At 34.3% G+C, this 13,403-nt stretch overlaps 1 protein-coding gene across 1 annotated transcript in view; it reads right to left on the bottom strand.

The window, feature by feature from the left end:
- Nucleotides 1-361: 361 nt before the first annotated feature.
- Nucleotides 362-13,403, bottom strand: part of TMEM161B (transmembrane protein 161B) — a 30,399-nt gene continuing 17,357 nt past the window's right edge. Inside the window, exons 6-12 of the mRNA XM_010214272.2 lie at nucleotides 11,085-11,236; nucleotides 10,461-10,521; nucleotides 8,566-8,706; nucleotides 5,053-5,166; nucleotides 3,818-3,992; nucleotides 1,472-1,568; nucleotides 362-647 (exon numbers count right to left, since the gene is read on the bottom strand). Of these exons, the coding sequence (XP_010212574.2) occupies nucleotides 370-647; nucleotides 1,472-1,568; nucleotides 3,818-3,992; nucleotides 5,053-5,166; nucleotides 8,566-8,706; nucleotides 10,461-10,521; nucleotides 11,085-11,236 (1,018 nt within the window). The 3' untranslated portion in view covers nucleotides 362-369. The remainder of the gene's footprint in view (nucleotides 648-1,471; nucleotides 1,569-3,817; nucleotides 3,993-5,052; nucleotides 5,167-8,565; nucleotides 8,707-10,460; nucleotides 10,522-11,084; nucleotides 11,237-13,403) is intronic.

Here is a 13,403-nt window from a genome sequence, read left to right as displayed (position 1 = left end):
GTAACATAGTTCAGTCACTGACTGAAACACAAAGTTTTAAGGGTGGCTCGCTGTTTATGGAAATGGAGACACTTGAAGGTGTTACCTTTTCAACATGCCCACCAACACCAGCCACACAACAACTTTAGCCAGTCCCCACACCATAATTCAATTAGTTACCTACCATTTTTTGGTAACAACAGTAACAAACCCAGTTCTGATTTTAAACATTTTAAGAATATTCACCCTGAGAATGCAGAGGAAGTGTTTACGAATAAACTCTGATATGTTTTCTCTTCATATATAGCTTTCTTTTATCTTCATCTCCTCTTGGGTACCTGGATTTGTATCTAGAATTTGACCTCATTCTTGCTTTGCCAGCTGCTCAGTTCATGCCACAGTCAGGTACTGGTGATAGAAAAGCCCAAAAAGGCTCGTGGAAAAGAGGCAAGCAGCAATCCACCAGGTGAGGAACGACAGCAGTCCCCGGAAAAGGAGAGGAGTGAAAATATTCTTTAGGCTTCCCAAAGCCATTGTTATTTGTAATACAGTTACTTTCATCTTTCCAGCAGCAGATGGAGACTCCGAATACGCTGAGCTGGGAAGTGGATTGTTTTCTACTGGAGTGTCAGAATTAGATTCTGGATAGATGCCCCAAGAATAATTACCTGTTTAAAAAAAAAAAAAAAAAAAAAAAAGGAGTAACAGGTAAGCTATTTAGCTATTTGTAGAATTAGGCTAAATTCTGCCATTTCTATGAACTACGTAGTTGACAGAAAGAGATCTTTTTTTTTCCTCCACATACAAAATCTGGAAAATTTACTTAAAACTTTGTAAATATTAATGGTATTAATTCAGTAGGCTAGGATTCACCTTTCCTTTTGACATCCTGACATTTACATGTGAATCAGTTGCCTTGGGACAGTGCTTGGTGTGATTCATCTCACCAGATGTAAATGTCTACTGTAGGATGGAACGAATCACGGCCTAATAATGCCTATTTCTTTCTGTTGACATTTGGCAAAATGAATGCCACCACTGCGTGGTAGGCCATGAAAAACATCCCTCACAAGAGGGAGGAGAGAACCCCCAGAATCACAGCAGGTCTCCTTATAATGAAACAAAACCTGTATCTTACAGCTTCTGTTCAAAATTGAAAAAGGAATTAACAAATATTCATAAAGTTAAATCAGCAGTGCTTTGCACAGCTGATTTCTGAAGTGTTTTTAAGCAGATGAAAATTGCAATGAAGATAAAACAGCTTAATTTGTATTAAACAACTTATCAGAAATAAATTAAACTAGCATAGTGTTCAAAGATGTCAAAAACAGTTTAACAGCTTAAAAGCTGTTTATCAGCTAGTTTTAAGTGGCAGGAAACAACTAAGTTTTTCTCAGTTATAAGTACCCATACTTTCCAATTCTCTTTAGCAACCTGAAAATATAAGAACATATAGAACACACCACGTTTTTGTTCATCAAATTTTGCCTACCTAGTGTTTTCAATAGCAGAGTTGTGTGAAGGAGCATTACCAATGGTGCAACATACTGCAGTGCAATAACACAAAGATAATAGAAAACTCGAGCCACCTAGGAAAACAGAAAAGAGTAATTCATGAGTAATGGACATACAAACCAAACCTTAATGTACATTTTTAGGAAAACAAACAAACAAACAAAAAAACCCCACAAGAAATTATTAAAAAAAGATATTCCTATTCAAAAAGAAAGCATTTTTAAGAGTTTTCTAGCATGTTTTGGTATGCTAAAAAGGCCTAATAGAGAAGTTATCTCTAAAATTAATTCTAGTTTCAGGACACAAAAACCAGAACGGAAATACTGAAAGAAAATAATTACAAACACAAGTTTTGTTAAACAAGATTTATTTTTCTTACTTATGTTAACTTAAAAATAGCATCCAAGGCTTCATATTTCAATACACTTAAAATTTTGCTAGGCCATCGCAAAGCTAAATATATAGTTAAATTTTAAAGTCTCAAGTAAATTCCAAACTAAATCCCATTTCAGAAATGACATAGGAATCACAGTCCAAAGTCCCATCAAAAGTAAATAAAATTGTGTTTAATACTCCAATCCCTTTTCACAGTAAGGTAGTTTTAATATTTCCAAATGTGAAACACCAATACTTTAAAAACAAAGGCAAGAGGGCTTTTCATTAGTAGTTGATCAATAACAAAGTATTTAAATGGTCTTTATTTCTGATACACATTATGGTTGAGACTCACCCAGCTTTATCCCTCCCCCTGCTCCCAATCTGTGCTATCTTCCTCAAGATTGTTACATTACATATTTTATACAAGCTGTTGACCTAAAAGACTAGATCAAATAAAGAGGAAAAAAAAAGTCATAAAATCAATAGCAAGCAGGCAATGAAATAAAGTTAACTGGATTTTAGAAGAGAACAGAATACAGGGTGGTAAGAAAGATGAAGGCAGACATGACATTTTTGGAAACAGCTTTAAAACCTCAAAGGGCTTTGAGATGAGCAAGCATCAAAAACTAACATGAGGTAAAAAGAATGTAGTAAAACCCGACAGAAGAAAAAACATGAGGCAAAAATATTTTTATCATATGCCATCAATTACTTTACTAGAGCAAGTAGGAGAGCAATGACCAGGAGAGACACATAGGAAGAACTTTACTGGCAAGAGCTCCAGAAGAAGAAGGAAAAAAAAAAAAAAAAAAAAACTGAAGAGTAGCTAGCAAAACAAGAAAGGTTTTTATTTTGGGCTTCTTATTGGATAAACAGATTAAGGAAGATTCACGTAGAGAAAACAGATAATTTTAGATTTTACAGATAATATGAAATCTCCCCAAACTAAGTTATGCATTCACAACAACAACAGCTCTGTCACAGCCAGCTGTCACTAGCTGTACTCCCTAACAGCTTTGCTGAAGCCCAGTGCTAGTCACTTTGTAACCTAACATTTGAAATAGCAACTTCTGCACAGTCCATTTACAATCTTCGAGTATTTGTGGAGACAAGCACAAACGCAGGGACCATCTAAACCCATAGAAGATGGATGCTCCATCCTATGACATACTTCTATATTACTTACACTCCGACTCAGCAGGATTAAAGATTATCAGATATCACCATCATGAAAGATGATAAACTTATTTTGCAGACGACATGCAACAACATTTTACTATTATTTTATAACAAATTTTTAAAAAAGCTTCTTTTCAGTTTGTAGTTAAAAAAAGAAAAACAAATAAGCAACAAATAACACAACTCGAAGAGCTCTTCCCTTTTTACTACTTTCACCATATGGGCAGACAGTTTTGTATCCAGGCTAGCCCATTTGAGAGTGATCTTACAGAACTAAAGGACTAACTCATGTTATCCCAAAATACAGCCAACCTATCTTAAACTTTGCCCTGATTTAAAAATCACAGTTGAGATTAGGTAAACAATATTCTGCCGTTCTATCAAAACCCACTTTTTTTCCCCCACACTGTAGCTACGAATAACCACCCGCCCTACATGCTCACCAGATTATTTATGATTAACAGAAGCAATCACCAAGCTAAGCACAAGGCTTGCCAAAATATTTGTAAAGAGTATTTCATGAAGGAATCTTTTAGACATTAAACAACTTTACAAAGCATCCATCTAATATAGATGACATATGTCTTTGGTTACCAGAGTTTCTCTCTAGTGGTGCCAATATTATAAGGAAAGCATCTTAGGAAGCTTCATTCAGATTTCAGTTCTAGTGCCACAAAGACACAACAAATCAGCTGTTTTCCTATTAAAAAAAAATGCATAGAGGGAGCACTGCAACTACGTACCAGCTTAATGCCATTTTACTTACCATTTTCTGTAAATCAACTGTACTTATTCTGCCAGCTTCTTTTTTCATCTGATCTACACACTTCTGTGCTAAATTCAGGTAGGCCTGCAAATGACTGCGCATCATGGCCAACCGTAAAGCACACAACAGGATTATAATCCACAACCGCATGGTGTCAAAAGTATCTTCTGACATTCTGCAAGTAAAAGAAACTTAATGTTCTCTAAAGGTCATTAGAGAGTTATTTGCTTCTATTATCTGTAAAGAAATCTTAAAGCATGGAGTTCACATGAAAGCAATATGCACTGCCACCCTCACCCCCTTTTTTTGGTACTTCTTGGTAGCCCTGTTTTAGCATTAGATTCAAATTAGTACCTATTTACATGCAAACACAAACACTCTTAAACACTTGAATTCTGAGTGATGTAGGCAGGATGCTAAAAACAAGATGTTCCAAATAATTGAGCTTTCGAGATATATACTTGCAGATACCTTATACCTTACAAGCACAACCATAGCACAACTCTGATTTTAAGAAAAAAAAAAGAAAAATAAGACAGAAATACAAAACTTGTGTTTTCAACTCTTTACATAATAACTCTGTGAGCACTGAGCTATCTTATAAACATCTGTTACACCTAGGAAGAAGTGCCATTCAACCACATCAGTTTCAAGTCAGTAACTTAATAACATGACAATCATCTATGCTACTTATACAATATTAATTTCAGTTTCTATTCCTCCCCCAAATTTTTTGTATTTTAATCCTTTTAAATATTACAACTATCAAATTTCATGTGCATTTCATCTACACAGATCTTAAGACAAATCTCATGGTACTAAGAGCCTTAGGTCAGTTCTCACACCAATGTATCTCAATTGTCTTTGGTGAAAGACTTCTCTCTTACACCTCTAAGTAAGACGTAAGGTATTAGACATTGGCAATAAAGTAGTATTCTGCCCCTGGGAAGAACAGCACAGAACTCCACCAAGGAGATGCCAGCAGATAGCGGCTCTCTGGGAACCATAGCTTTACATTTCTCATCCATAGAGTTTAACACTCTGTTTCCCTTTTTTCCTTAATTACTGAAGCCCTGTACGCTTCAGCTGAAATGTCTAAATTCGGATTATCAAGACGGATGTAGTCACACCAACAATCTCCAGTCATTTAGATTGTTATAACTTTTACAATGTGCTACTTGCACTCTTGGTTTTATCCCGAATACTCCAGATAGGATTTTTAAAGGGAACCTTACAAAGGAATGCTCTCCTTGCCCAAAGGTGGGTTCATAATGTAGTCCTTAGTGATGGGTTTTACCCACAGCAGAACCGTAAGTAAAGGCGCCAAGAAGTTTATATGTAGCAGTGTTCTGAAAGAAGGAAAAAAAAAAAGGGTGGAGGGGAGAGAAAGGGGAGTGATTAAAAACAGAAAATCACCCTTCTGTTAAAACTGCCGGTACAGATTCAAAAAGAGTAGTCCAATTTTAAAGTACTGGGAAAAGGAAAATAAGAAAATTACTTTCTTATGACTTAAGTTCCAAAAAAAAAAAAGAGAAATATAATATACTATGAAGTCACTGTGGTTGGCTGTGGTAAAAAAATAAAATACAATAAAATAAAAACTCTTTGGAATAAATCCAGTTTTTAGACATTTCAACAAACTAACCAAAATGAACTATATTCACTACACCACACTAAAGTCACTTGTTTAAAGTTTGCATACAGTGGCATAACACAGAACTGCAGTGGCCATTAAAATTTTAATCTAGAGGATCGGTATCTCAGGTGATTAATTAGGACACACATGCTGCTATTTTAGTAAATTTTTTCTTCACTAATGGGAAACCATTCTCACAGGTCATATTTTCCAGTTTAATGCAGATTTTTATAGAGGAACCTTCACTAAATAAAACTTGGTGCTTGCATGCAATTAAAGATACTCTTACCAAAAGAAAGTGGTCACTCCATTTCAAAAACACTACATTCCCTCTACATTAAACTACACAGCTAATGTAGAAGCTCTTTAAGATTAAAAAAAAAAAGACATTAACATTTTAAAAGAGAAAATAGTTTTCTGTAGGTTTTTCTTGAAATTAACATTCTTCTTCATTTGAACTCCATATCCCTGTCTTTTTGCATTACTCAAATGACAACACAGCTGGAAGACTTCAGTGCTGTAGATCTGGTGTTGTGCTAGTAGCACTTCCTTACTAACAGCTTCAGCTTGTCTCTATTTCCATCTCCAGTCAGACTGCTTCTACTCTATAGAGAAAATAACGAAGTAACCAAATTACTCTGAATTACACAAGACCTTACTGATTTCAAACTACCAAGCTTCCTAACCACTTGCACGTTTCAGAAGATGTCACCACAAGTCACTGGTTTCATATGGAGAAAGCAGCACTGCTGGTTATGCAGTGTGGCTAGGGAACAACACACCACCAAGAACAGGCCAAAGCATTTCAAAAACTTGCAAAAGGATTTTACCTCAGCTTCTACTTATTTAAGACCTCCTACCAGGTTAATGGACAGGAATGTGCCAAAGTGTGACAAGAATTGCTTTCTGTTTATTTGAGTTGAGGGAGAAAGGCTGAAATCAGGACTCCAGAAGCAGGCTCAGAAAAGGTAAGGGAAATAGGGAAGAGGAACAAATGGATGAAGGAACTCCAAAACATATCCAGGGATGAAAGTTACTGCTAAAAGGAAAAAAAAAAAAAAATCAAACATGCCACTGGAATTAAAACAGACATCAGGTTATTTTCACTTTATTGTGCATGAAAACTTATACCATATTTATATAGGTAAGAATCATGGTTACCATTTTAGCCAATTACAGAAGGGGAATTTTATCATTTATCTAACTTCCTACTCTTTAAGTTACTATTCTATATGTCAAGTCTCACATTCTGTAATTATGGCTTGTGTCTTTTAAGCTTTACAAATGTATGACCTTATATTTAACTGCAGGGAAAGGCATTGTTTTCCAGCACCGAAATTGGAGAGCTTTGTATCAATGACATGTCATCCCCATTTACTGCTCCCCTTTAGTCACTGTCAAAACTATGGAAAACGGTCAATAATGATCTACTCATTGATAAAAACACATCACTTAAGGCAAATACTGATCTCTTCAGAGCCCATTAAAAACAATCACTCAGCAACGATTCTTTATAACTGCATTACTCAATTATGCTGATATCTAAGCAAGTTTTAATCCATCTAATGTTATTTTTATACTGTTCCAGTTGAATAGGCAAAGTATCAGTAGACTTTCAAAAAATGTTGCTTGGTGTTGCACAACCAGTTTCAACTTTCACTGAAGATTAAGTTCGACAAAAGCCTTTTTTTTTTTTTTTTGCCTTTTCCACAAACCCAGACTAGTGAATATTAATCGCTCTCTTAGTTCGTGATTAATCAAGTCCTGTTTCAGTTACATTTCTGCTAGGACCTAGGATCCTGTGACCTAGGATCCACAGATCAAGAGAAACACTGGAAAAAAATAGAGGATAGTTCCAGAAAAGACTTAAGAACTTTTAAAATACTGGAAACGACAAAAACAAAAGACTCAGGAGTTTAATTTGCTTAGCTGAAAGAATAAAAGGGTAAAGAAGTTACCTAATCACAGTCTACATGGAGACAGAAACTTAAGAGCAGATGCAACAAAAGCCAACAGCTTGCAGTTGTAACTGGATGCATTCGACTACAATGAGAATGTAAGTCAAATACAGAGGAATTAATTAATTAACAATCTACCAAGGCTGAAGGATCCATTCTGAAAACAGATAAATTTTTCAAGTGGGCAGCTGAGGCTGACAGGGAAAACATTGTGTGTACACGCACATCTTAATCTGAGTAAAATTAATTGCAAAAAAAAGTATGTCAAAGTCTAACAGGTTTCTCATGTAAGCAGCAACACTATATGATCACAATGGCTCGTGCGCAGAATCTTTCATTAACATGTGCTAAATATTTAGAAGCTGTGATCTATGAAAGACATTTGAAATTGCTCCCTTAACCAGAAAAAAAAAAACTGAAGAGAAATACTCAAAATACTAGAAAGCATTTTATTTACAACCTCAAGAACAGCTGAAAATGTAAGTGTTCCTTTAAGTTGAATAAACCTCTGACTCTTATTATATATTTTGCATCACAACAAAGCAAGATACCTGGAAATACTGAGGAAGACAATTTTAACTTACCCTTCATTTTAAAGACAAAAGTATTACCAGTTGAACTTGCTTCCTATATGCTACTCTAATTTCAACATTTAAGAGAGATTTTTACTGAGTTTTAGATTCCCTTTAAATGTGTTTCCAGATTACTGCTTTTCTGAAGCTATTTCTTCCCTTTCATTATCTTCTTCTGGATCTTACCCTAAATTCATTAACATTACCTAGAAGAATTAAAAATAAATAAGTTATGGGTGCACCTCTTCTTCCACACAGTTATCTGAACTTCCAAAAAGATATGATGGGGAAAAGAAAGCAGGAAGCAGAAACACTCACGTTGGAGCAGAAACTCTCATGTTGGAGGAAACGAACATTCCTTTAACAGGTACTCTAGTAATGAGGCAGAGAAGGTAATAGACTGGCAGAGGGCAGGTTGAGCAGAGAAAGGCAGATGGCAAGTTTGCTGGATATATGAAAAGCAGGCAGCAACACAAGTCTTAGTCACTACCTTCTTATTGGAATAGTTTGTTTTCTTTTCAGACATCAAATAGAGAATTAAGACTGGGTAGCATATACCTATGTGTGTATATTTTCTCTTACTGTGTTATTTTTTCTGTTGCTAAATTCAGAGCATCCAGATGCATTTGAGCCAGTCGCAAGCCAGGGAATGTCAAAAAAGCACCAATAAGTGAACACAGAACAGCCAGGAACAATTTGAAGGTTAGTTTAGACACAGGACCCCTAAAAGAAAAGAAAGGAAATAAGCATTTTCTGACGGGGCAGAGGGAGTTGGGGTGGGCAAATCAGAGACTACTTTCAACTTAACACGATCTAGCATTTATCAAAAGAGCAAACAGTTTTCTATGGTTTGATTCTAGAATATCAGCATTATTATAAGCAATTCAAGAAATTGAAATTAAAAAAACAAACATTCAAGTCACCTATAAAAAAAAGAACACAAAGTTCTTCAATGTAGTAAGACAAAAAGCTACACTAATTTCTACAAGACATTAAATTTGTTAGTAGAGAAAAAATGAAAAAAGTATATTGTAAATGACAATAAGTTATTAAATAAGACAGGCTATCAGAATGAATACAGTGTTTTTAATAGAAAAACAAATATAAGTTTTAACCACTCAAAGACAAAAATGGAACTTTTTACTGTATTCAGCCTTAAATAGCCACACGTATGTTACCAATAAGTCTGTGGAAAACTGGATTAATAACAGTTTGATAGAGCTAACCAACATATCTCTACCATATCTCAAGTGGTATTGTTTGTTACAATGAGATGGCTTTCAAAATAAATTCAAAATCAACTGATGTATTAATAACCATGGATTACATGGGACCAAAAAAAAAGTGGCAAACAACAAATAGAGATTAAAGAGGAACAAAAGCAAGTCTAGTGACCCACATGAGCTTCAGATTCTTTCTTAATCTGCGTCATTCAAACTAACACGAGATAACAGGGTCAACTCAATCACTGCTGTAAATAGCCAAAGCACCACAAAAGTTTAAGAGAAAGGAATAGGACACTAACAGGAAAATTAATACTGAAGTTAATAAATTCTGAGTATCTTAGGAAAAACAGAGCAAAAATAGGTTAAGAAACATATGGCATTCATGTTAGAGGCTTCTTTCTCATCAAATATCTACATGTATAAAAAGACAGATTATTCTAAGTGTTTGGATATATATGTGTGTGTGTGTGTGTGTGTGTATATATTTGAAACTTCTGTTCCTCAGAAATAAAAAAAACATAGTTCTTATACAATATTTTAGAACATTTAATCATGAAATATGAAGTTGTATGCCTGCAGTGATGACATATTCCATATAAGCATTTTAGAGCATATGTTTAAGACAAAGACTGTAACAGAAGTCAGTTTTTCAATATACATAGACGTTCTATGAGTGACTGTACACATAAGTAAAATCACAAGGTATGCAGTTTTCCTTTGTCAGTACAATACTTGGATGTACTATAGCAAGCAGATGTATTTGCATAGAGGAAAACATTATTTCCACCTGAAAATACAACTGAAAGCCAAATTTCCTCCTAATTCCAACTTTATCACAGGCTCTGTGACAGGCTTTTACCCTCTGATGCTCTTGCATACCACAGAAACTGAAAAAAAAAGGGGAAAAAAAGAGAGAAAAAAAAATCTCCTGATTTAAGCACTTTTCTCTGAGAAGGAGAAACTACACTGGAATTACAATGAGAAAGAGGTTCATAATTTGAACTATACTTTATGGTTTCAGGCAAACTGCTAGGACAGAAACTGCATCAAAACTAAAAAGAGAAAAGACAATTGGAACTTAAGTTATTTGCAGATACTGATGGATTATTTTCATTAATCCACCCCTTCATTAATACAAGAGTACCAGCACTTACAAAGCAATGCATGCAACACAAATGCTTGCTTAGCAAATCCAAGTGGTTCAGTTATTAATGCAACATAATGAAGACCAATATATTTCCAGAAACTTACTGGGATTCCAAACCCTGCTTTTCAAGAAACTGCATAGCACTTTCCGAAAAATTTGAGAATCCTGTAGAGAGACATATAATATATGTATTTTTTCACAGTACAAACACAGAACCTCTTCTTTTTGAAATAAAATGCTAGGTAACAGAACATCTTTAAAACAAATTTTCGCATGTCTAGCATAGCTCTTTCATGTGCTAATTAGCATGCCACAATGCAATAAAACTTGGTTATTAACATGAGCAGTCTTTGAAAACATCTCTTTGATATTTGTACATTTCATGAACGTGAATAAAATTTACATTAATTTTTAAGAACCTAAGTATCTTTTTTTCTGTAGAGGAGCTTACTTTACTATGCAAAATAAAATGGGTTAAAAATAAAACTGGAAGGCAAATAAAATTAACAGAACAACCAATCTAGGCAAAGACTACACTATCTAAAGCAAACAGGGAAAATATACAGAATATTCTCCAAAAGCCATATGCCAAAGCAAGATTTCCTAAAAATATATCACAGAAAGTTCATTTTAATAAAGATATTATCAAGAACACCTGAAGGCTTAACACTAAATTTTCAGTTCATGCGATCAATAGGGCTATTGGAAACACTGAGGAAAGCAGTTACCTGATTCCAGTCCAAATTCTAGGTAATTTTCTGTCACAATTAGGATTGCCATTGCTTTCACAAAGAAGAAAAAGCCAAAGGTGACACACAGAGATCTTTCACCTCCATCCTCTACTTTGAAATAATGAGTGGTCAATGAAAACAGTATCTTACTAAACAAGTAAAAGGTCAAGGAAAATTAAGAGTTTGTAAAATAACTATAGTTAAGAATTATAATACCATATTTTTACCATCTATACTAATATTGTTCCTAGATGCACAAATGTTAAATAAATAGTATGTACTAGGCCAATCTGAGGTTACTTATGCTTTACAGTATTGGGGAAGTTTAATAAGCATACACACAATCATATAGTGCGTGTTGTTGTATTTGGCTATCAAGCAGGGATAATTCAACCAGTTATGTCATAATGAATTACAGATGTTACACCAAAACAAGGCATTTTATATTGAAGTCTATCTTCAATATAAAATATCAAGCTACATGAAAAAATTTCCGTTAAGCTAAATGACTCAAGATTTCATGTATTTTAATTTCAAAATTCAAAACATTACTTTTGAACATAACATTGAATACAGGGAAGTAAGGACACACATTTTTTAAACCACAGTGATGGTGTATGCATGTTCTGCCCAAACGCACAACCTCAAATGAGTACATTCAAAATTCTGCCCTACAGAAACCTAAAGTGCAAAAGCAAAAATACAGAATCATTCACTGTGTGTTTGTTGGAGACATCATCTGGGTCAAAACATTGCTTCAATCTCGAGTTAACTGTATGCAAATGGATTTGGACACACACATCCATCCTCACACAAAAATACACGTACAGAACAAAACTACTGTTTTGTTTCCTTGTGGAGTAAAAGGTAGAAAAATACTCCTCCTCTCACAAATCCCAATATTTTTTTTCCCCAAAAAAACTCAGATACGCAATTTTGTCTTCCCTTCTGGCTTAAAGGCTGGGCATTTTATGACACTTAAGGTGAGGACACAGATTTTTGTTTGTAAACTAAAGGCAACAACAACAAACACACAATAACCATTTAAAACAAAAGCTTTCTCTTGAATGTCAGCTGAGCTTTCTCAAATAATTAAAGCTTCCAAGTAGTCTTATAAAATCTGTATCCTTTCAATTAGTTTTTTTTTTCCTAATCATCAGACACAATGATTACTGGAACCAACAAAGACTTAACTCTTCAAGAGCAGAAAAGTTCTACTTTCTTAATAAATGGCAATACAGACCATATTTGTTGTTGCTTTAGAAACACAGATTTTCTCAAGACACTTGCAACTATTTAAATGTCAGATAGAGTATCCTTGTGCTCTGTTTGGGGAGCAGGGCAGGAGACACCAGGTGCAGAAAGAGCAGGGACCGGTGCCACACCACTGGTCACCGATGCTGAGATTATTACATGACTATTTCCTAAACAGAAAATGTAGGAAAAGATTAAACTTGTGTTTCTCTACTTTCACATACAGGTGTTTAAGATATCAAAACCAATCGCTCAATTAACAGCGTATTTAATATTACCTAGCAAATAAAGTCTACTCCTTTATCATTCTGAAAAGGGAGACTACAAATCCTTGTATGATACCTCAACTCCTTTTATGTTCATATTTGTGGCAGCAGGGTTACATCTAAGAGGTTGCCTGCTCTGTTATCAAGCTGTTTAAAAAACATTCATTGAATATTCTCATTTTTAATGCATTTCTAAACATAATTAGCTCCAAAACTATACAGTAGATTAATATAAATTTTTTATAATATACTGTCAACTCTATTTAATATATGCTGCAGCCCATTATAATTTTTTTTTCAAATGGCAAGTGATATCAAGTTCATATTTAAATAAAATACTTGGAGATCACTCCAGATATTACTTGTTTTGAAAAAAAAAAAAAAAAAGGAGGGAGAAAAAAAAGAATAAGTGTAAACTCTACACATTTTCCTACTACATCACAGCATAGTCATTTATATTTGCACCTTTTTAAATACTGGAAATATATTTTCAAATGTAGAGTACATGAAAATCCATTTTAAGGAACCTATTCAATAAAACATTTCAACTGTCATCGGTTAATCTCTCATGAAAGCATATGATTATGCAATACTGTACTTCATTAAGCAGCACACATTTAATATATGCATTGCCATATTTCATCTATATGCAGAGAAATATTCATATATGCACATTAGAGTGGCCTAACCACAGCATCTAACTTGACTCTTAAGTTCACAATAATCAGCTTAAGCTCCCTTTATAGTTAATAAAAAGAACAGGCATGCCTAAAGGAATACTCCCTTCATCCTAAAA

This window comes from Tinamus guttatus, unplaced genomic scaffold, assembly GCF_059628265.1.
Source record: "Tinamus guttatus ecotype Peru unplaced genomic scaffold, ASM5962826v1 Tinamus_guttatus_pri_ptg000069l, whole genome shotgun sequence".
Taxonomy (NCBI): Eukaryota; Metazoa; Chordata; class Aves; order Tinamiformes; family Tinamidae; genus Tinamus; species Tinamus guttatus.
This window is presented reverse-complemented; position numbering and strand designations above follow the sequence as displayed.